The 22178-nt window shown below is 55.1% G+C and overlaps 1 protein-coding gene across 1 annotated transcript in view; it reads left to right on the top strand.

Moving 5' to 3' along the window:
* The first annotated feature begins 1552 nt into the window (after nucleotides 1-1552).
* Nucleotides 1553-22178, top strand: part of Smyd1 (SET and MYND domain containing 1) — a 41684-nt gene continuing 21058 nt past the window's right edge. The window contains 1 exon segment of the mRNA XM_047523509.1: nucleotides 1553-1778. Coding sequence (XP_047379465.1) covers nucleotides 1642-1778 — 137 coding nt within the window. The 5' untranslated portion in view covers nucleotides 1553-1641.

The raw sequence follows: 22178 nt of genomic DNA, 5'->3' as shown, positions 1-22178 counted from the left end.
AGATCTCTCTGACGTGGAAGCCCGTACTTGTGAGCCGCCACACTCACAGCAGTGCAGGATCCAGGGTCCCATGAGCCCGTGAGTTTTTGTGTTGCTATTACAGAATACCTGAGAGGGGGTAATTTATTTTTGTTTGCTTGTTTTGTGGCACTAGGAATTAAACCGAGGGACCCGTTACTGCTGAGCTTCATCCCCAGCCTTTACATATTTTTTTAAAGATTTTGAGACAGGGTCTCCTAAGTTGCCCAGGCTGGCCTTGAAATTGTGGTCCTCGTGCCTCAGCCTCCCGAGTAGCTGGGATTACAGGCGTGTGTCACCATGCGGGGCTGAGCCTGCATAATCTGTGACCGAAGACGCATTGACTCATGGTGCTGTAGCCTGTGAAGTCCAAGCTTGATGGGCCACGTCTGCTGAGGGCCTTCTTGCTGCCCTGTGGCAGGTGGCAGGTGGCAGGCATCAGAGAGACAGACAGGGAGCGAAGGCCAAGCTTTTATCAGACCTGTCATCAGAAACCCACTCCCCAAATACCTAACCCACTCCCTTGAAAACAGGGTGATCTGCTCACGAGGGCAGAGACCCTGTAAGCCACGCCCCTCCTACAAGTCCCGCCTCTGCACACTGTGCATTGGGACCTAGGCGTCCAGCACGGGGACTCTGGGGACACATAGAGACCACAGCAGGACGCATCCAGAAACTAAAACTAGTGGGGGAAGGTGAGACAGAGCTCCGGCCTCAGTGAGGTCTGCCTCTTGGCTGGGGAGAGTGGCATTTAGTGCTGGAGGACTTCAGAGCCCTCCCTCCAAAGCCTGGACGGGTGAGAAGGCGGCACGCGGGAGACCTGGCAGCAGGCCGTGTTTAAGGGGATCTGATGGGAAGACGGAGACAGGGGTTGGTGTTTGTGGAGCCTGCCTCGCCTTCCCTGTGCCCGCCTGCCTCGGACACAGCTGCATGGGCAGCAACACCAAGAACAGGATGCCCTTGGACCTCCCTGCCACCTGGGTGCGGTGCCCTGGGAGGCCCGGTGACGCTGGAGAGGAGCCACCTCTCGGAGCCTAAGCAGTTCTGTTAAGCAGTGCCCGCCGTGTCCTGCCAACATCCAACCCTGCGGAGAGACTGGGGTGGGGGAGAAGCCGTCCGTCTGGCTTGAGAAACGTGACCTGACAGCTGAAGGGTCCCAGAGTGGCCAGCCACCTGGCCTCTTCTCTGGGCCACTCTGGAGGTCTGCCTCTGATTGACAGAGGCATCTGGCTGCTAAAAATATCCTCCTAACCAGACTCCCTATTCCAACTCCTGCTGAACGCGACAGCACCCAGGACCCAGCACCCAGCTTCATTTTGCAAAGGAACTTTTCAAACTCCTCAGGCCCCATCCCAGGGCTGCACTGCCCATGGCCTTCTCTGCCCTCTCCACTTGGCTGGGTGACCAATGAGATCCCTGCCAGGCTGCTGTCCTCTCGCCTGTCCTACCCCTGCCTCCAGGACAGGGTGGAGGGGGAGGTGAGGGCCCGTGGCTGAGGGGGCAGGGAAGGGGAGGTGGCCTATCCATTTATAGTGCTGCTCTTTGGGATGCCAGAGGTGCTGAAATAGCAGCAGACAAGAGCTCAGCCCAGCGTTAATAGCCGGTGCGGCCGGCAGCTCCGAGATGACAATAGGGAGCATGGAGAACGTGGAGGTCTTCGGCTCCGAGGGCAAGGGCCGGGGGCTGAAGGCCACCAAGGAGTTCTGGGCGGCGGACGTCATCTTCGCCGAGCGGGCGTACTCCGCCGTGGTCTTCGACAGGTATGGGCTGGGACTTGCTCCCTCCTCCCCGCTTGCTTTGGTTTCTGCCAAACTTTAAAAAGCGCGGCTCGCGGTCACCAGGGAGGGGGTGACGTTCATGGGGTCCTTTTTGACGGAGGGGCCCTGCTGCCAGTGACCCTGCATCTGGTGGGCCTGTCCTTGCCTGAGATTCGCTGTGGACTGGGGGCTGCAGAGGCCAGCAGAGGCCTGGGCCCTTCCTCCGACAGCCTGCCACCGGGGCCTGCTGGCAGAAAAGTCCTCTTTCAAACTTCTCCTGAGACCGTAAACAAGCCAGAAATCCAGAAATATATCCAGGAATAAGGAATCGCTGAGACTTCAAGAAACTAAATGTACAGGTAACGGGGATCCATGTGCCCTTCAAGAGTCGTGTCTGGGTGCCTCTCTCCTTCCTGAGATAACCTGTGTGAAGACTCCCGTGCATTTCTTTCCAGAACGTTCTCGGGTTATCACCTAGGGGCGTCGGCACTCACCAAAGTCTCCTTTCTTTTCTTTTTATGGGAATGGTCTCTTTCTTCAGATGGCCGTTAGGCGGGCCTCCTTTCCCCAGGCGACACAGTTGGTGTCTTTGCAATCCTCCAAGATCTGCTGGCTCCGTGGTGCCTAGGGCTGTCCCTGTGGATCCAGGGGCCTGTGGATCAGCGCTCTTAACCACCAGGGTCGCTCCGCGGCAGAGGCGCGGCTTTGGGGGCTGTGGTGCAGCGGCATGTGCGAGGCCGGGTTTCTCCTGCGCTCAGCGCTCTGCGGCGGAGGCCTGCGGAGGCCCAAGCGTGTGGGCTGGGGGTTTCTCCAGGGTCTGCGGCTGCTGCTTTAGTTTTAGTAGCTGCTGCTGAACTCACACCCCCGCCTCCCCACGACCCTGTCCACGCAGGTCTACCACTTTTCTTTCTTCTTCTTCTTTGGTCCTGGGGATTGAACCCTAGGGGACTTGACCACTGAGCCACATCCCAGCCCCTTTTCTTTATTTTTTATTTTGAGACAGGGTCTCACTAACTTGCTTAGGGCCTTGCTAAGTTGCTGAGGCTGGTTTCGAACTTGTGATCCTCCTGCCTCGGCCTCCCAAGCGGCTGGGATTGCAGGTGTGCACCCTGCCCGCAGCACTTTTGTTTCTTTCTTTATCGCTTTTTGCGGGGCTGGGGAGTGGACCCAGGGCCTTAGGCTTGCGAGGACTCCAGCAGCCGAGCTGCGTCCCCAGCCCCCAGGTCCACCGCTTTTAAATCAGTTTTGAAATTCGTTTTAAAAAGCCCTGCGCGGTAATGAAATGGACATGCTGTGTCTGAGCCCACGGTTAGTCTGACCGCCTACGTGTACCTGGCCCGGCTTTGGCCGGCCGCCATGATTGGCTGGGGCACCCGCTGTCCTGGGCACTGCTGTCCAGAGAGCTTGCTTGGCCTTCAGCCTCTCTTCTCCCTGCTGCAAGCCCTCGGGAAGGCAGAGAGCAGGCCCAGCTCCCCGAGCTCTGGGGGCTCCAGGCGTGGGGCGAGGCGGCAGCGATGGCTGCTGGGGAGCTGCTCTGGCTTCACTGGTCCGTGTGTGAGAGTGTGAGTGTGTGAGTGTGTGTGTAAGTGTGTGAGTGTGTGAGTGTGTGTGTGAGTGTGTGTATAAGTGTGTGAGCGTGTGTGTATAAGTGTGTGAGTGTGAGTGTGTGGGTGTGAGTTTGTGTGTGAGAGTGTGTGGGTGTGAGTTTGTGTGTGAGTGTGTGGGTGTGAGTGTGTGTGAGTGTGTGAGAGTGTGTGTATAAGTGTGTGAGTGTGTGTGAGTATATGTGTGAGTGTGTGAGAGTGTGTGTGTGAGTGTGAGTGTATGTGTATGTGTGTGTGTGTGAATGTGTGTGTGTGAGAGTGTGTGTCAGTGTGTGTGTGAATCCGTGAGTGTGTGAGTGTATGTGTGTGAGTGTGTGTGTGAATGCGTGAGTGTGTGTTTATGTGTGTGTGAGTGTGTATATGTGTGTGAGTGTATGTGTGTGAGTGTGTGTGTATGTGTGTTAGTGTGTGTATGAGTGTGTGTGAGTGTGTGTATGTGTGTGAGTGTGTGTGTATGTGTGAGTGTAGGTGTGTGTTAGTGTGTGTATGTGTGTGTGTGAGTGTATGAGTGTGTGTATGTGTGTGTCAGTGTGTGTATCAGTGTGTGTGAATGCGTGTGTGAGTGTGTGTATGTGTGTGTGAGTGTGTGTGTGTTAGTGTGTGTGTGAGTGTATGAGTGTGTGTGAGTGTGTGTATGTGTGTGTGAATGTGAGTGTGTGTGTGTATGAGTATGTGTGTGTGTATGAGTATGTGTGTGTGTTTGTGTGAGTGTGTGTGAGTGTGAGTGTGTGAGTTTGTGTGTGTGTGTGAGTGTGCGTATGTGTGTGTGAGAGTGTATGAGTGTATGTGTGTGTTAGTGTGTATGTGTGAATGTGTGAGTGTATGTGTGTGTGTGAATGTGTGTATGTGTGAATGTGTGAGTGTGTGTGTGTGAGTGTGTGTGTGTGTGAGTGTGAGTGTGTGTATGTGTATGTGTGTGAGTGTGTGGGTGGATGCAGTAGGGAGTCAGCTGCCTTCGCAGTTGAAATGCAGAATCCAGGAGTGCGGGGTCTGGGACGGCTGGTCTTGGTTTTGCTGCCAGGTTGCCCGACCCTAGAAGAGCACCTCATTGGTGCCTCGGGCTCCCCAGCGCCCATCTAGGGATCTGTCTCCTCCCAGGGGCGTTTGGAGCTGAGTGGGTTAAATCGTTCCTCATTTGGAGAAGTCGGAAAGGAGAGAGCACACGGTCACACCGAGGGCCGCTCCCTGCACGCCGGCATTTCACCGGGCTTGCTTTGGCGCTCGGGTGTCAGTCATCCGCGGCACGGTGGGGCTCTGCCACGCTAGCTGCTGTGGTCTTTCCTTCAGTGATTTCCGTATACAGCCGTACACTCTTCGTGGGCGTAGTGTTTACGGGCTCTGTGTTCACCGTCGCTGCCGTATCTGTTACTGTAAAGAAGGTGTTTCTAATTTGAAGTAATAACTGCAATAACAGCCTTAGTGCAGCTGCAGATAAAGTGCCACACAGAATATCATGTTGTTCCTACAGGAGTAACAGGAGGACCAGGATAAGTGATCTTAAAATGATTAAAAGAGGCGTGGGGCCGAGCTCAGCGGCAGGCACATGGTCAGCGGGCACGCGCCCTGAGGTGGATCCCCAGCACCACACACACACACACACACACACACACACACACACACAATGAAGGGCAAATGTAATAGAGAGAGTGTTCTAGAGCCAGTCACCCAAATTCCTGGCTGCACAGAGGAGGGCTGTTTCTTTGGGCGTCCTGTGCCCAAGACAGCCTGGAAAGGTGTCAGAGGGAGGCTTTGCCCACTTAGGCTCCTGCCGAGGCTGAGAGGCTGTAGATGAGGAACCGGGCTGGGCAGTGGGCTGAGGCACCTGTGGAAGTCCCTCTGCAGAATGAGCTGTTCTCGGCCACAGCATGGCACGACGGGCTTTCTGCCTTCCCGCTCGGACGTGAGGAAGAGCTTACTTTTAGTTGAGCACTGCGCTGAAGGAAAGTTAATTCCTTCAAATAATAGGTCGTGCCTCCGTATCCTGTAATATCCTAACGCGCGCGGCGGGGCTCGGCGCGACGTGAGCAGAGACCCCCACCCGCTCAGCTGCCGCGGCACGCTGCCCCTCCCGCCGCCCTCTGTCCCGCCCCCAGAGCTGCAGGCACCCTCAGCTTTCCTTACACATGCTCCTGCTTCTCTCTCAGTTTGATCACGGAGCCAGGGAGCTCTAAGCTGCATGCACCTTGGTTCTAAGTTTTGTTTTCAATCAAAGGTTCAGCGGTGCATGTGGCTTTGTGCCGACTGCTTCTTTCACCCTGAGTCTATTTCTTGTCCATGTGACTTCGCATGCACAATAAGTAAATGAGCTGTGCATTGTGTGCGCACGAGGCCTCTCCCGGTCTCCCGCGAGCGGTCCCGTGGGCCTGTGGTCCTGTCTCTTGGAGGGCAGACACACGAGGGGGTGCCCTTGCTGGCTTTCAGGCTGCTGCCGCCTCTGCCTCCACTTTCCAACCCTGGGCCGACGTGCAGGTGCCAAGTGGGTCTCGCTAGAGCGGCTGAGCCTCGCACTCACGGCTGCCCGCCAGGTCCTCCACCGCGGTCCTCAGTGTGCTCAGGGTGTCTTCGCTGCTGGCTGGAAACGCGGGGGTCTGCTTAGAGGTCAGAGGGCACAGGAAGGCTGGAGGGTTCTTTCAGGCCCGGGCAGCGTGCAGTGCGGTCCCCCTGGTCCCTGGCAGGCGTGGCCAAGCCATCAGGCACCCAGCCTCCCGCACTTCGGCCTGGTCTCAGAATCCTGGCCAGCAGGAGCTCTGGTGGCCGCTGCCCATCATCTCAGGAGTGGGACCGGCTTTGGGGTGAAGTCCACTTGCCCCAGGCCAGGCGCTGGCAGGGAGGGAGGAAGTGGAGGGCAGTGGCTCTCGGACCTGCCTCCTTAAACACGGAGTTTCAAAGCGGTGAGACACCGGTGGGGAGGAGCCGGGAGACGCCTGTGGCTGTCCCCTCTGAGGACCCCAGGTCTCGGGAGGACAGTGGCCACAAACCCACAGTAGCTCGGCCCTGAGCTCTTGCTGCTCCGCCACGGGCTTGGCGGGAATGGGTGATGTGGGATTTGTTGTTACTCTTTAGATCTTTTTCTAGGTCATTTTAGAAAATTTATAAATGGTAGAAAAACCAAAGGAGGGAAATTAAAACGATCTGAGTGGTCACCAACCTTCTGATGTATCTCTTCCTGGTCGCCTCGGGCGTGTGAGACACAGAACATCCTCCTGTTCCCAGTGCGGCGAGGGGCGGGGAGGCGCACGCCCTTGACCGTGGGTACTCAGTGGGCACCTGACGGGAAGGTGTCACGTTCTAGGTGGTAGAACAGGGGCCTTCTGGAATGGAAGGAGTGTGGTAGGCGTGGAGGGTCCGCCAACCCCAGGACGGGTACTCATCTTAACAGCTCCAGGATTGTGATGTGGGCGGGGGGTGTAGATCAATGACAGAGTGCGCACAGCGAGCCCAAGCCCCAGGTTCAATCATTAAGATCAAGCAAATAAATAGACAAAAATAAGCAAATGAACTCGTGATGTGTACTAAAGCATGTAGCTCACTATGGTTGAACTGGCAGACTCTTTCTCTTTCTGTTTCTTAGTGGTAAATACAAATGGTGTGTTTAATAATCATTTAATACTTCTAATAACCTAAGACTATTAAATGGTGCACTTAGTAACGTTAGGTTCGATGTAAGGAAGTTGTCTTTTTTTTTCTCTCAAAAAGATGAGATTATTTTGTGACCTGTTTTCTTTCCTTCACATTATGTGGCGACATTCCGCACCATTAACGTCCTTCGACACCGTGTTACACACCTGGGTAGTATTCTGTTTGGTGACTGGTGTTTATTGATGTAAGCAGATGTCGCATTTAGGATATGGAGGGTGTGTCCTCCACTTTCCTAGTAAATCTTTCCAGAGGTGCTTGATTATTTACTGAAGATACATTTTTCAGGCTTTGGATGTAGATTTTCAAGTCACCACCCCAAGGGAGGCCATGCTGTCTGCCTACCCGCCCTGGTCCTGGTGAGCCCAGTTATCAGTTACTTTTCATGTTTTCCAACTTAATCTGGAAAATCTTACCTTACTATTGTTGCAATTTGAGTTTTATTATTAGAGGAGTGAACTTCTAAAACGTTTATTAGTCATGAGCATGTATTCCTTCATGACTTGGTTTTCTTTGGATGTCCTCAAGTTAAGGAGAGAGGGTCCCCCGGGACAGTTCTGCTCAGCTTGTGGGCTCTCAATGGTGCGCGGGTGGTGGCACCCAGTGGGAGCTGCACTCTGAGGTTGGACCGTGGGCTTCTCCTGGGCTAGTGATGGGCAGCAGCTGGGCAGTGGCAGCTGCCACAGCCTGCAGGCAGCCCAGCTGTCCCGGGTGAGTGAGGGACACCCCAGTGCCCAGTGTTGGACGGCTGCCAGGCGAATCACGTGCATCTTTGTCTTTTCTTTTGTGGTGCTGGGGACGGAACCCACCACCAACCATCACCACCAATGGCCACCAGTCACCCTCGTTACTTTCAAACAATGTCCGTCCCTAATAACTCTGGGGTCAAACGGGAATGAGTTCAGGATTGAGCAGTTGAAAACCTGAAACATAATGTACTTCAGATCGTTTTCAAATAATGTTGGAGGATCTCTTCAAATAGCCATCTGCAAATAATGAGCTGCCGTTTGGAAGAAAGAGGGGCTCAGTGTTCTGTTTTATTTTTTAATATGTATTATATGTACTTTGGTTGTCGAGGGACCTGTATTTTATTTGTTTATATGCAGTGCGGAGGACTGAACCCATGCCAGCGCTCCACCCCGAGCCCAGCCCAGCCCCGAATGTCCTCTTTCAGTGGAAGGTCAGGACCTGGCACCGCGACTAGAGGTCAGAGGCATGAGTCAGGCCAGGTGGGAAGGGGAGCAGGTCCTGGAGCCCCACCGAGGCCCGGCGCCTCTGCTACGGGCACCACCTCACCCCTGTCCAAGGCAGTTTTGCCAGGTGGATGGATTTGCCGAATGGATTTTTATAATTTCGATTTTGAAATTGTTATCAATTTCACTTTCTTTTGGTTTGAGTTTCATAGATTAAAAAACTAGCACTACTAAAAGACGCAGGCCGCTAATTTTTTGCGGGACACCGGGGAGTCCTGGGCCCCTCGGCACTCGGCCTCCTCCGCCCGCGGTCGCGCCTGGCGGAGCCCTGGGAATGCCGGTCGACCTCTGCCTACCCCTCCTGATGGAGCCGCGGCGGAGCCGCAGAGCGAAGGCAGTGAGGGAGCGCGGCAGCGGGGGCGCGCGAGGCGTGGTCTGCGGCGCCCGCAGCGGAGGAGCTCGGAGGAGCTGGGAGGAGCCGGACCTGGGAAGCTCAGGCGCGGGAGAGGGACCCGCAGCGGAGGAGCTCGGAGGAGCCGGGCCTGGGAAGCTCAGGCGCGGGGGAGGGACCCGCAGCGGAGGAGCTCGGAGGAGCCGGGCCTGGGAAGCTCAGGCGCGGGGGAGGGACCCGCAGCGGAGGAGCTCGGAGGAGCTCGGAGGAGCCGGGCCTGGGAAGCTCAGGCGCGGGAGAGGGACCCGCAGCGGAGGAGCGCGGAGGAGCCGGGCCTGGGAAGCTCAGGCGCGGGGGAGGGACCCGCAGCGGAGGAGCTCGGAGGAGCTCGGAGGAGCCGGGCCTGGGAAGCTCAGGCGCGGGAGAGGGACCCGCAGCGGAGGAGCGCGGAGGAGCCGGGCCTGGGAAGCTCAGGCGCGGGGGAGGGACCCGCAGCGGAGGAGCTCGGAGGAGCTCGGAGGAGCTCGGAGGAGCCGGGCCTGGGAAGCTCAGGCGCGGGGGAGGGACCCGCAGCGGAGGAGCGCGGAGGAGCCGGGCCTGGGAAGCTCAGGCGCGGGAGCGGGACCCGCAGCGGAGGAGCGCGGAGGAGCCGGGCCTGGGAAGCTCAGGCGCGGGGGAGGGACCCGCAGCGGAGGAGCTCGGAGGAGCTCGGAGGAGCTCGGAGGAGCGGGGCCTGGGAAGCTCAGGCGCGAGGGAGGGACCCGCAGCGGAGGAGCTCGGAGGAGCTGGGCCTGGGAATCAGGCGCGGGGGAGGGCAGGGCCGTGCTGGGCAGCACTCCGCGACACTCCTCCTGAGCAGTTCCAGCGTCTGGGTCCGCAGTCCGGCTGCCTAGGGGCTCCTGACTGGGATCCATGGATCCTTTGCTAGGAAATACCTAAAACCGGGAGGTCCAGGTTTCTGTGCTGCGCATTCGTGCTTCTGTTTCTGGGGGGAAAGTCCACGGCTTTCGTGGGTTAAAAACGGTTCCTACCGGATGAATGTTGAGACCCACGGTCTTCATGCCATCTTCCCTGACAGATGGGGAAACTGAGGCTTAGAGAGGGAATGGGTCTCCCCAGGTCCCACAGGAGTGAAGCACAGGCCAGGACTGAGCTATCCAAACCACTGCTCCCCCGCCCCCCACCCGCAGAGGGCTTTACCGCACTGCTCACTAAGCTCTCCAGTGTCCTCTTCAATGCAATTAATAGTATTTGCTTTTGGGGTTTGTTTATTTGTTTTGGTATCGGGGATTGAGTCCAGGGGGCACTTAACTACTGAACCACATAAAAAGTCTCAACCCTTTTTATATTTTATTTAGAGACATGGTCCCTAAGTTGCTTAGGGCCTCGCTGAATTGCTGAGGTTGGTTTTGAACTCAAGATCCTCCTGCCTTAGCCTCCCTAGCCTCTGGGATTACAGGTGTGTGCCACTGTGCCTGGCCAGTATATAGTTTTAATAAAAGAAAAAATATCCATCAATTTCAGAAGAAGCAAAGGTGATTATAACCAGGTGCACTGGCACGTGCATGTAATCCTAACTCAGGAGGCTGAGGCAGGAGGATCCCAAGTCCAAGGCCATCATGGGCAACTTAGGGAGACCCAGTCTCAAAAATAAAATAAAAGGACAGACAGAGTAAAGCACTTGCCTAGCATGTGTAAGGCCCTGAGTTTGATCCCTAGCCTTATAAAAAGATCACCTGCTCCCAGGCCCTGGGAATTAGGCCACGAACACCTCGGAAGGCTGATTTTGAACCTACTACAACCAATAATATGAATTTTATAGGTCAATCAAGTTCATACGAAATGCATTAAGAAGCAGCAAGGAGCCAGGATAATTTGGAGGACTTTTCCATTCATCGCTATGACTATTTTCTGTGCTAGAGATGGAACCCGGGGTCACGTAGGGACTAGACATGGGCTCTGCCACAGAGCTACGTCCCCAGTAGCTTTAAGTTCTTCAGATAAAAACGTGTCCCGACCTTAGGTGATTCTGGGCGGGAGTTGAACGTGTCCAGGAGAGTGTGCAGAGAACTGTGGGTACGGAAAGTGTCAGGGAGAGAGTGGGAGGACAGCTGAAGGCTTTTAAAGGAATCCTACCAGCCAGGCTGCTTTTGAAAACTGAACCAGTGAGGAGCTGCTTCGGGCCCAGTGTGGACAGCTGGGCCCCTGGCGGGTAATGCTATGTGAGCCCGTGGGAAAGCCAGGATTAGCCCCAGCAGACTCAGGAACATGTGGCCTTTAATCTGGGAGCAGCTGGTGAGTGGGTGGTGAGGGCGGATGAAGCTATAAACAGAAACAACTTAATAAAGGGATCGGAGAAATTCCTGGACAATTAGCTCAGAAAATGCAGGTCCTCAGGCTGCAGCCTCCTTGCCTTCGCCTGCCGAGGGTGCAGCCTCCCTGCAGCTGAGGAGGGCCCTTTCCATGGAGTTCCTCACAGTCCTCACGGGCAGGATCCATCGACTGCCTGCTGACCCAGGCTCCTCGCCTCTCCTGTGCCTCTGAGGGCTGGGCCTGGCCACAGGTCAGGGCCAGGACCCGCTGAGCAGGGCCTGCCCAGGTGTGGGCCGTTCGGGGGCCTCGTCCAGGGATGCCGTGCTGCCTGACGCTCGCCTGGGCCACGGGACGGCGGACGGGAGCAGGGACGTCCCGTCCTGTACAGCAGGACGGCCGGGGAGGCCACAGCGGCCAGCTCTGCCCACCGGCTCCTCCCTCACACGCCCTGTGTGCCCAGTGCCTGCGGGATGGCGTGTGCGGCTGCGAGGGCACCCGCCTCCCGTCTGCCCGCTCTCCCCGCGTCCCTCCCGTGCAGGGCCTTCTGCCATCTCGCCAGGAGCTACCACTCCTGTCTCCTAGGCACCAACCTCCCGCTCTCCCAGGAACGGCTGGAGGGCAGGCAATGCCTCCTGGCCTCCCAGGCCACGGCCCCCACCCTGGTGGAAGCCAGTCTCCCTCCCGAAACCCCCAGCCTTATCTTCTTCCTGTGTTTGTGTCCCAGCCCAGGCTGGGGACGGCAGGAAGGCAAGAGCTGTGTCTTCTCTGTGTTTAGGTCCCGCCATTACCTCTCACTGCACAGCACATAACAGATGCTCAGTAAAGACCTGGGGAGGGGAGGAGGAGGAGGGAGGAGGGAGGAGGACAGGAGACACCAGGTGTCTGGGCCCTGGCAGGGCCTTCTCTAAGCCCCCCACGTGTCCAGGAGACCTTCCTGCAGGCCGGGTTTGTGAGCAGCCTGCAGGGGCCTGAGGCTCTGGCTGCTTCAGCGGGCTGCCCTGTCCACCTGCAGTCTGCCCGTAACTATTTCCATACAAGGAGCTGAGCCGCAGCTGCCCCGGCATGGCCCCCGACTGACAGATGACGGAGCGCAGGGCAGGCTGCGGGTGAGGACCGAGTGGGGCCAGCCCTCCAGGATGGCCAAGCCGCCCAGCTGAGGAGCGTAGGGGGCGGGGGCAGCAGGCACGCGGAGACCCTCTGGGGTGGCCACGCTGCTCCAAAGGCTCTGGGAGGACTTGAGGAGGAAACGCCCTGCGCCCTCTGAAGGCCACTGCTTCCTGTGTGAGGAGAGTCCTGCCCAAGGGCCGCTGGGCAGGCTGGGACCCTCTCCCCGCACCCAGCAGTGGCCTGGGCTTTCTGTCTTTGGGGCACTGTCCTGTGCCAGGGAAGGAATCGGGGTGTTTCCGTCCGGAGGGCCCGGGCCCCACACAGGGGCTCCCACGCCCCGCACCCTCCAGGGAGCACCCACCCAGTGCCAGGCTGTGCTGGCTACTGCACACCCACTTCATTTAATCCTGAAAATCGCTCGGAGGGTAGTGGGACTTCAGATTTCTTTGTGATTTTCTTCTTGCTTCAATTTAAAGGCAGTAGTTATGTTTCTTTCCAAAGTAACGGTCATTAGTCTAAAGGATATCAAGGTGTAGGTGTGGACATTCCCATCTTCACGTATGGAAACAGCTCAGAGAGGTTAGGGGACTTGTTAAGGTCACACAGCCAAAAGATATTGGAGTCAGGAGTTGAACTCAGCTCTTACTGACTCCAGATTCAACCTTCCACATTACCCATGCCAGCACGGATGAGGAGCGATGAGAACCACAGGGCAGGTGTCTTCTCCTCCTCCTCTTCCTGCTCTCCTCCTCCCCTCCCCCTCCCCTTCCCCTCCCCCTCTTCCTCCTCCCCCACCCCTCCCCACCTCCCCTCCCCCTCCTCCCCCTCCTCTTCCTCCTCCCCCTCCCCACCTCCCCTCTTCCTCCTCCACCCCTCCCCCTCCTCCCCCTCCTCTTCCTCCTCCCCCTCCCCACCTCCCCTCTTCCTGTTCCACCCCTCCTCCTCCTCCCCCTCCTCGAGTGGTTGGAAGGCTCCCCCAGCTCAGCGGGGTGAAGGTGAGGGCTTCCTTGCAGCGCCCAGGGCTCTGTCTCCAACTTCTCCCAAAGTGACTGCTCGTGACCTTGAAGCCGCATGGTCCATCCCACTGGGATTAATTCTTAGGGACAATCTGGCTACAGTGCATGGCGAATGGCCTATTTTAAACTCGGGCCTTATGAGAAGCGAAGTAGGTCGGCTCACGGGAGGCTGGGCCAAGTGCCAGCCCGGAGAGCACACCCTCGGGCACCACGGGCAGGTGGGGCCAGGCTGCAGCAGGGCCCTGGGGGACATGGAGCTGCAGCTCCGCCCGTTTCTCCTCCCTCCCAGAACCCGCCATCCTAGACCTCAGCCACACACTGTCAGAGATCCGCGTACTGAACAGTGGCTGTCACGAACGTCACAGCAGCACATTTAAGCATTTCTTGTCCCTGAGTGGATGTTGGCTTCTGCCTGGGGGTCAACTGGACAGATTCTCGGTGGTACGGGCGTGCCCTGACGCAGCGGGCTGGGCGCTGTGTCTGTTTGGAGGGCCCAGCTCGGGCTGGCCACGTCTCTGATCCCTGTGGCACTGTGGCGGTCAGGCCCAGCAGTGACCATGAACGTCAAAACGTAGAACTTCTCTTATTCCGGGAGATCACCTAGCGCTATTCGCTTTTAAGATTTTTTAACTTATTAATTTTTTTGTACCTGGGATTGAGTTTAGGGGCACGTAACCACTGCGCCACATCCCCAGTCCTTTTAAATATTTTAATTTAGAGACAGGGTCTTGCTGAATTGCTCAGGGTCTTGCTAAGTTACTGAGGCTGACTTTGAACTTGAGGTCCTCCTGCCTCAGCCTCCCGAACCATTGGGATTACAGGTGTGCCACCATGCTTGGCTAAAGATTTATTTTTATAAAAAAGTTAATTAAGACTTTGGGGGTTGTTGGGGATGGAACACATGGTCTCCCTCATGCTGAGCATGTGCTCTGCCACGGAGCTACGCCCCCAGCCCCCAGTATTTAACCTTTAAACAGTGAACAGAGTGAGCGCTATGCATTGTAATATTTTAATAGACTATTTTTTTTTAAATTTTGGAATCTTTGTAAATTGCAGTGTATCTGTGAAATATGAACATATAACTGAAAATGTGAGGCTACACTAGATGCTCTAAAGATGCAAATTTGGGTGTAAGGCGTTGGACGGTCCCGGTGTGGGGTGCCCTCTGGTGGACATCCCTGGAAGGACAGGCCACGAAGGCCGAGTGAGGCTGGCAGGCAGGACTGCAGCTTCCTAGGTCCTCCGGTCCAGTCCTCTGGGTCCTTTCCTGTCTCTGCCTGCGGCAACAATCCCGCGGATATTTGTTACCGCCTGCAGCAACAATTGTGCGGGTATTTATCGGAGGCGGACTGGGAATAAACTACTTCTATTTCTGTGCTGCTTCCTTGCTTGCTTTTTTAGAGGAAGAGAGGCTTCTTTGAGAGGAAGAGAGACTTTGCTTAGAGGAAGAGAGACTTTGCTTTTAGAGGAAGTTTTAGAGAAAGAGAGACTTGCTACGCTTATCAGAGATCTATTTCTTCTTAGAGTTCTGTTGCTACTTCTTGAGGTGCGTCCTGCATCCTGTGAACTAGGTGCTATCTATCTGTGATCTACGACCTAGAGGTGTGTTCTCAGTTCTCCGCTCTACGATCTGCCTTCTGCCGCTGCCTGCTGCTTACTGCTTGCTGCTTCTTCTCTCTGCTAGCTGCTGCATCTTGCCTTCTGTCTACTGCCCGCTTATATTCCCTCCAGGAGGCGGAGGGCGGGGTCACGCCAGTTGAGATCAGGCGAGGAGCCAGCTGCCCTATCACGGCAAAGGTTAAAACGAGCAGGCATGAGCAGGAGCACTCGGGAACACATGTGCACATGCTGTGTGCATGGACTCACTTGAATACGGCCAATGATAAATCACCTGGGTGTGCTTATATCAATCAACCTCCTCATGCCGATGTGATCAAAACAACCTCCGACTGGCCGCCAGGTGCCATCCTGGTGCAACCCACATGGCACAGCCCCCCACAGTTCCCCCTTCCTTATATGAAATGAAAATGAAGCTGGCAGGGATCGTGTCTGTCTTAGGTCCCGGGAATCAACATCCTGTCCTTACCCGTCATCAAAGGACACCAAAGCAGGGTTGTCCCTTCTGTCTTAGGTTGGTACAGCGTTTTCCCGTGGTTACCCATCTCTGACTACCGATCCAGCATACTAAGCCATATACTGGGAGATTGTCCTGCTCCAAGGGCGGCCATGGCCTGTTTTATGATCACATTATGAGCCTGCTGACTGGCTTTGAGGTGTTTGTAAATGTAGTATAGAATTAACACAAGCACACCCAAGCTTATTAGTGTGAGATTTAAGAGTCCCTCAATTTTGTGCCAAATTGTGCTAGCCCATCTAATGCTCCTGTGATAAGTCCTCCTGGTTTGACTTCCACCTTAGTGGCGTTTATGGTGAGGATTTGTTGTTGAAGGCTTGTTACCAGCTTGTCGAGCCTATCTGTCCATTGTTGTGCGATCTGTGAAGATAACTGTCTAGAGAAGTCCTCATTAGAAGTCACAAAAAGGAAAGGGAGAGCTAGGCACACAGGAATATATGAAAAAACAATCATTTCACCCTCTCTACATATTTCAGTATTAACTCCATTAACCTTTTGATCAGTGCACGTCCCTTTACTTATAGACCCTTGACCCTCCTTAAAGTTGAGGCACCAACATGAGGGATTAGAAAGTGAGTTACACAGGATGAAAATAAGCAGCTTGCCTTACTGAGAAAAAGATGAAAACCATCTATGTGGCTAAATCAGCTTATGAGGGCTATGGTTCCAACCAATTCCAATTTGGGAATTGCCCGGGTGGTGCAATCACTATCAGCAAAAAGATCTCTTACTCCTTAAACTCTACCAGGGTTACGACAGCTGCTTCCATTTGCTATGACGGCTGCTTCCATTTCTACCAACTGAGCCAATTTTTGAGATGTAATCTGAATAATAGTATCTTGGTGAGTAACTACTGCAGCAGCACCACTAGGAGAAACATTCAGGGCCTTAGGAAAGGATTGTGTCGAGGAACCATCTGAATTCATGATCTGAGATTGTTCCCCTCTGAAGCTCTGTACATTTGTGAGCCTTGAGTTGAAGAGCCCTGTGCCCCGTTTCTTAAGTGATTTGGCAACATCTTGCCCTCAACATCAGTAACTAATCTGCACTTGTTAGTCCAGTGTTTTCCTTTTCTGCGCTTTGGGCAGAGACCTGGGGGTTGAGGGGCCTTAGGTTTGTCAATAGCTGCTCCCTGGCCCTTGTTAGGGCATTGTCTCTTTGCCGCTATGTATATCTGTGCATACACTCCAGGATAATATTGATTTTGAGTATATATTGAAGCATATTGGCCTTCTCTTATTCAACATTCCTACCAGGAAAACTTGCTACTGCATTTCTGCAAGCAGTTTCAACAGCTATTTCTTGCCACTGAGCCCTCCAATTCAGATATTGTCTTCCAGATAACACTGCTCTGCATAGCTGTTTCCAGTCATAACTGCCTCTTTAATGTTTTTACGGGCAGGTTCCATGAATTTTGGGGTTCTTTGTATCAGATTTAGCTTTCTCCTACATTTTTCCCTTGTTCTTAAACTTTCTGAGTAATTGTTTTCTAAGTCACTACCATGCAATTCTTCCTCACTTTGTTCTCTTTAACAGTTCTTTTCTGTTGCTATTAGATCCTGTTTAAGAAGATCCCCTTGTGGCACACTGAGCAGCTTTTCCTCTATAAACTCTGGGCTTATTTCTGCTAGAGTTTGAACATATGATCGTGCAGTGGTTTCCTTATTTTCTAATTCCTCCCCAGTGTTTTCTTCCTCCCCAGAACTTTTCCTCTATTTTTGGCTACCCCAACTAACTTCCTCTTTAATCTCTTCCAGCACTTCTTCTCCTTCTTGTAATATATTTTTCACGCCTCCTTTTTGAATTATCCTTTCAGACTGATTTCGTGATATTTCTGAACCCATCCTTCACTGTACAAAGGCCACACTAAGAGTAGTACAAACACACAAACAATACTAAATACACATACTCCGGAGCTTCTTTATCATCCTCTATGTTTCATCACCTGGCCAGCTATCCTGAGTGCCTAACTGCCTTAGAAGACAGGGTCCTCAGTTTACCTGAGCACCTAATTGCCCCAGGGACAGGGGTTAACTGCCCTAGAGACAGGGTCCTCAGCTTACCTCGCTACTTAGAGCAAGACTCTTGAATTTGACAAACACAAACAACACAAAATACACGCATTTTTGCACTTCACTATCATATCCTTTGTGACCTTTAGTTTTTGATCGACCCCATTTCTTTTTACTATCCCTAGCCCTTAAACTGCTCTGGCCAGAGACTCCTGTGAGGTTCCTACTTTCCCTGCCGTACCTATTCCCGGAGGCGGACTTGGAATTTTCCCTCGCCCTATTCCTGCGAGGTTCCTCAGTTTACTTTCCCCACCGTTCTAATTTCCTTTTTCCCTGTAAGGTTGTTGCCAATTTCCCTTTCCCCGTACATTTCCTTTCCTTTCCCCCATACGTTCCCTTTCCTTTCCCCGTACGCTCCCCAGCCCCGTACGGGCCACCATTTGTCGCCGCCCACAGCAACAATCCCGTGGATATTTGTTAACCACTTGCAGCAACAATTGTGTGGGTATTTATCAGAGGCAGACTGGGAATAAACTACTTTTCCTATATTCACTAATTTATAGAGGAAGAGAGACTTTACTTAGAGGAAGAGAGACTTTGAGAGGAAGAGAGACTTTGCTTTTAGAGGAAGTTTTAGAGAAAGAGAGACTTGCTACGCTTATCAGAGATCTATTTCTTCTTAGAGTTCTGTTGCTTCTTCTTGAGGTGCGTCCTGCATCCTGTGAACTAGGTGCTATCTATCTGTGATCTACGACCTAGAGGTGTGTTCTCAGTTCTCTGCTCTACGATCTGCCTTCTGCCGCTGCCTGCTGCTTACTGCTTGCTGCTTCTTCTCTCTGCTAGCTGCTGCATCTTGCCTTCTGTCTACTGCCCGCTTATATTCCCTCCAGGAGGCGGAGGGCGGGGTCACGCCAGTTGAGATCAGGCGAGGAGCCAGCTGCCCTATCACGGCAAAGGTTAAAATGAGCAGGCACGAGCAGGAGCACTCGGGAACACATGTGCACACGCTGTGTGCGTGGACTCACTTGAATACGGCCAATGATAAATCACCTGGGTGTGCTTATGTCAATCAACCTCCCCACTGCCGATGTGATCAAAACAACCTCCGACTGGACGCCAGGTGCCATCCCAGCGCAGCCCACGTGGCACAGCCCCCAACACTTTCCTGACTGGCCTCCCTCTCTCCTGCCTGTGTTTCTGTCCCGTCTGGGCCCTGATGCCCCAGGCCGCTGCTGCTGCTCCTTCCCCAGCCTAGGAAAGGCTCTCAGCCGAGCTGATGATGGGAAGCTCGCACACCAGTATGAACCACGACAGAGAAAGTTCAGGGTGATCTCCATGGATCAGAACACCACACCTGAGGCAGCCGGGGGGCATAACGGTGACACCTCCGTCACCCGTGAAGCAGTTCTGGCCGGCAGGGAACTACTGGGGGTGACGTGTGTGTCCACCATCTTGGTGATGGTCTTGTGGAGAGATGCGTCCTCAGAACCTGTCTAAGGTACACCTGCAGGGACCGCCTGAGCTCACGGGTGGGCCTGGTCGTGCACCCTTGGGTCGGCCTGGGCACACTTTGCTTGGGGAGGAGGATGTGAGCCTCTGGGGGCGCGGTGGGTACTACAGTTTGAATCTTTTTTGGTACTAGAGATTGAACCCAGAGATACTTTATCACTGAGTCACATCCCCAGTCCTTTTTTACTTTTTATTTTGAGACACGCCTTCAACACATGGTCTTTGGAGGGACATTCACATTCAAGCTATAAGCCAGGCATGGTGGTGCACACCTGTAATCCCAGCAATCTGGGAGACTGAGGCTGGAGGATTACCACTTTGAGGCCAACATTGCAACTTAGACCCTCAGCAACTTGGTGAGACCCTGTCTCAAAATAAAAAATAAAAAGGGCTGGGGATGTAGCTTTGTGGTTAAGCACTCAGGGTTTGATCCCCAGTATCAAAAAAAAATTTAAGGTGATTATCTCAGGTATATTATTATAGTAACAGAAAGGTGGCTAATACATACGTTTGGGGGAGGGGTGCTGAAGCTCAAACCCAAAGCCTTTTACATATTAGACATGTGCTCTACCAATAAGCTACACTGGCAGCCCAGAAGTGGGCATTTTCAACGTGTGACTGTATCAATTCTATCTCCATAAAGAACATTTAGTGCCGTATGGATAGACAGAGATGCGGACTGGGCTGGTAGCTTTGGGAAAGCTTTGGGAGGTTCTGGAGACTGTTCATGGTTTGATCTACATGTACATAAGTATTTTTGTAAAAGAAACAAAGCGCAATGTCGAGATCCAGGAAGTGTAAATGGGACCACATTCGGGTACTAATCTCTGTTGTGGACACCGTGACTGCAAAGTGTCCTCACGTGGAGTGGCCAGAAGATGGCATTTGGGGCCTTCTTGGGATCTAATTTGCTTGTGTTCTTCAGCAAGCCATTCCCTAATAATGAACTTCAAATCCTGCCAGAACACGCGATCCTGACTCAGAGATGTGGGACACACAGCTCCCATCGCCAGGGCTTGGGGATTCCACCCTGTGGCCAGGTCCCATGTCAGCTCCAGGGCTTGGGATTCCACCCTGTGGTCAGGTCCCGTGTCAGCTCCAGGGCTTGGGGACTCCACTCCGTGGCTAGGTCCCGGGTCAGCTCCAGGGTTTGGGGATTCCACCATGTGGCCAGGTCCATGTCAGCTCCAGGGCTTGGGATTCCACCCTATGGTCAGGTCCCGTGTCAGCTCCAGGGCTTGGGGACTCCATTCCGTGGCCAGGTCCCGTGTCAGCTCCAGGGTTTGGGGATTCCACCATGTGGCCAGGTCCCATGTCAGCTCCAGGGCTTGGGATTCCACCCTATGGTCAGGTCCCGTGTCAGCTCCAGGGCTTGGGGATTCCACTCCGTGGCCAGGTCCCGTGTCAGCTCCAGGGCTTGGGATTCCTCCCTAAGTCAGGTCCCGTGCCAGCTCCAGGGCTTAGGGATTCCACTCCGTGGCCAGGTCCCGTGTCAGTTCCAGGGCTTGGGATTCCACCCTATGGTCAGGTCCCGTGTCAGCTCCAGGGCTTGGGGATTCCACCCTATGGTCAGGTCCCGTGTCAGCTCCAGGGCTTGGGATTCCACCATGTGGCCAGGTCCCATGTCAGCTCCAGGGCTTGGGGATTCCACCATGTGGTCAGGTCCCGTGTCAGCTCCAGGGCTTGGGATTCCACCCTGTGGCCAGGTCCCGTGTCAGCTCCAGGGCTTAGGGATTCCACTCCGTGGCCAGGTCCCGTGTCAGTTCCAGGGCTTGGGATTCCACCCTGTGGCCAGGTCCCATGTCAGCTCCAGGGCTTGGGGACTCCACTCCGTGGCCAGGTCCCGTGCCAGCTCCAGGGCTTGGGGATTCCACCCTATGGTCAGGTCCCGTGTCAGCTCCAGGGCTTGGGATTCCACCCTGTGGCCAGGTCCCGTGTCAGCTCCAGGGCTTAGGGATTCCACCCTGTGGCCAGGTCCCGTGTCAGTTCCAGGGCTTGGGGATTCCACCCTGTGGCCAGGTCCCATGTCAGCTCCAGGGCTTGGGGACTCCACTCCATGGCCAGGTCCCGTGTCAGCTCCAGGGCTTGGGGATTCCACTCCGTGGCAGGGTCCCGTGTCAGCTCCAGGGCTTGGGGATTCCACTCCGTGGCCAGGTCCCGTGCCAGCTCCAGGGCTTGGGATTCCACTCCGTGGCCAGGTCCCGTGCCAGCTCCAGGGCTTGGGATTCCACTCCGTGGCCAGGTCCCGTGTCAGCTCCAGGGCTTGGGGATTCCACCATGTGGTCAGGTCCCGTGTCAGCTCCAGGGCTTGGGATTCCACCCTGTGGCCAGGTCCCGTGTCAGCTCCAGGGCTTAGGGATTCCACTCCGTGGCCAGGTCCCGTGTCAGTTCCAGGGCTTGGGATTCCACCCTGTGGCCAGGTCCCATGTCAGCTCCAGGGCTTGGGGATTCCACCATGTGGTCAGGTCCCGTGTCAGCTCCAGTGCTTGGGATTCCACCCTGTGGCCAGGTCCCATGCCGTTCCAGGGCTTGGGGATTCCACTCCGTGGCAGGGTCCCGTGCCAGCTCCAGGGCTTGGGGATTCCACCCTATGGTCAGGTCCTGTGTCAGCTCCAGGGCTTGGGGATTCCACTCCGTGGCCAGGTCCCGTGCCAGCTCCAGGGCTTGGGGATTCCACTCCGTGGCAGGGTCCCGTGCCAGCTCCAGGGCTTGGGGATTCCACTCCGTGGCAGGGTCCCGTGTCAGCTCCAGGGCTTGGGGATTCCATTCCGTGGCCAGATCCCGTGCCAGCTCCAGGGCTTGGGATTCCACTCCGTGGCCAGGTCCCGTGCCAGCTCCAGGGCTTGGGATTCCACTCCGTGGCCAGGTCCCGTGTCAGCTGCAGGGCTTGGGGATTCCACCATGTGGTCAGGTCCCGTGTCAGCTCCAGGGCTTGGGGATTCCACTCCGTGGCCAGGTCCCGTGCCAGCTCCAGGGCTTGGGGATTCCACTCCGTGGCAGGGTCCCGTGCCAGCTCCAGGGCTTGGGGATTCCACTCCGTGGCAGGGTCCCGTGTCAGCTCCAGGGCTTGGGGATTCCACTCCGTGGCCAGGTCCCGTGCCAGCTCCAGGGCTTGGGGATTCCACTCCGTGGCCAGGTCCCGTGCCAGCTCCAGGGCTTGGGGATTCCACTCCGTGGCAGGGTCCTGGGTCAGCTCCATGTGCTCTGATCTGCTGGGCACACATGGCAGATGACCTTCACCCCAGCACACCCTCTGTGGCTTAGCGACAGAGGGCTGTGGATTCTGTGCAATTCTAAGTATGCTGGGGTAATTCTACTCCTTCTGTCACTAGGAAGGCTATGGAGACGCAGTGTCAGCGTAAGGAAGACAGTCATGGGGTAACCTTGAATCTTCCCTCACTGTAAATAAGCCCTGACCTTCAACGCCCTGGAGTACTTAGGGTCATTAACAGATGACCAGCAACGCACTTCCATGGGTCAGAGCTGTG

This window comes from Sciurus carolinensis, chromosome 13 (genome assembly GCF_902686445.1).
Source record: "Sciurus carolinensis chromosome 13, mSciCar1.2, whole genome shotgun sequence".
Lineage (NCBI taxonomy): Eukaryota > Metazoa > Chordata > Mammalia > Rodentia > Sciuridae > Sciurus > Sciurus carolinensis.
Note: the sequence above shows the minus strand (reverse complement) of the source record. Positions and strands in the feature narration are given on the sequence as shown.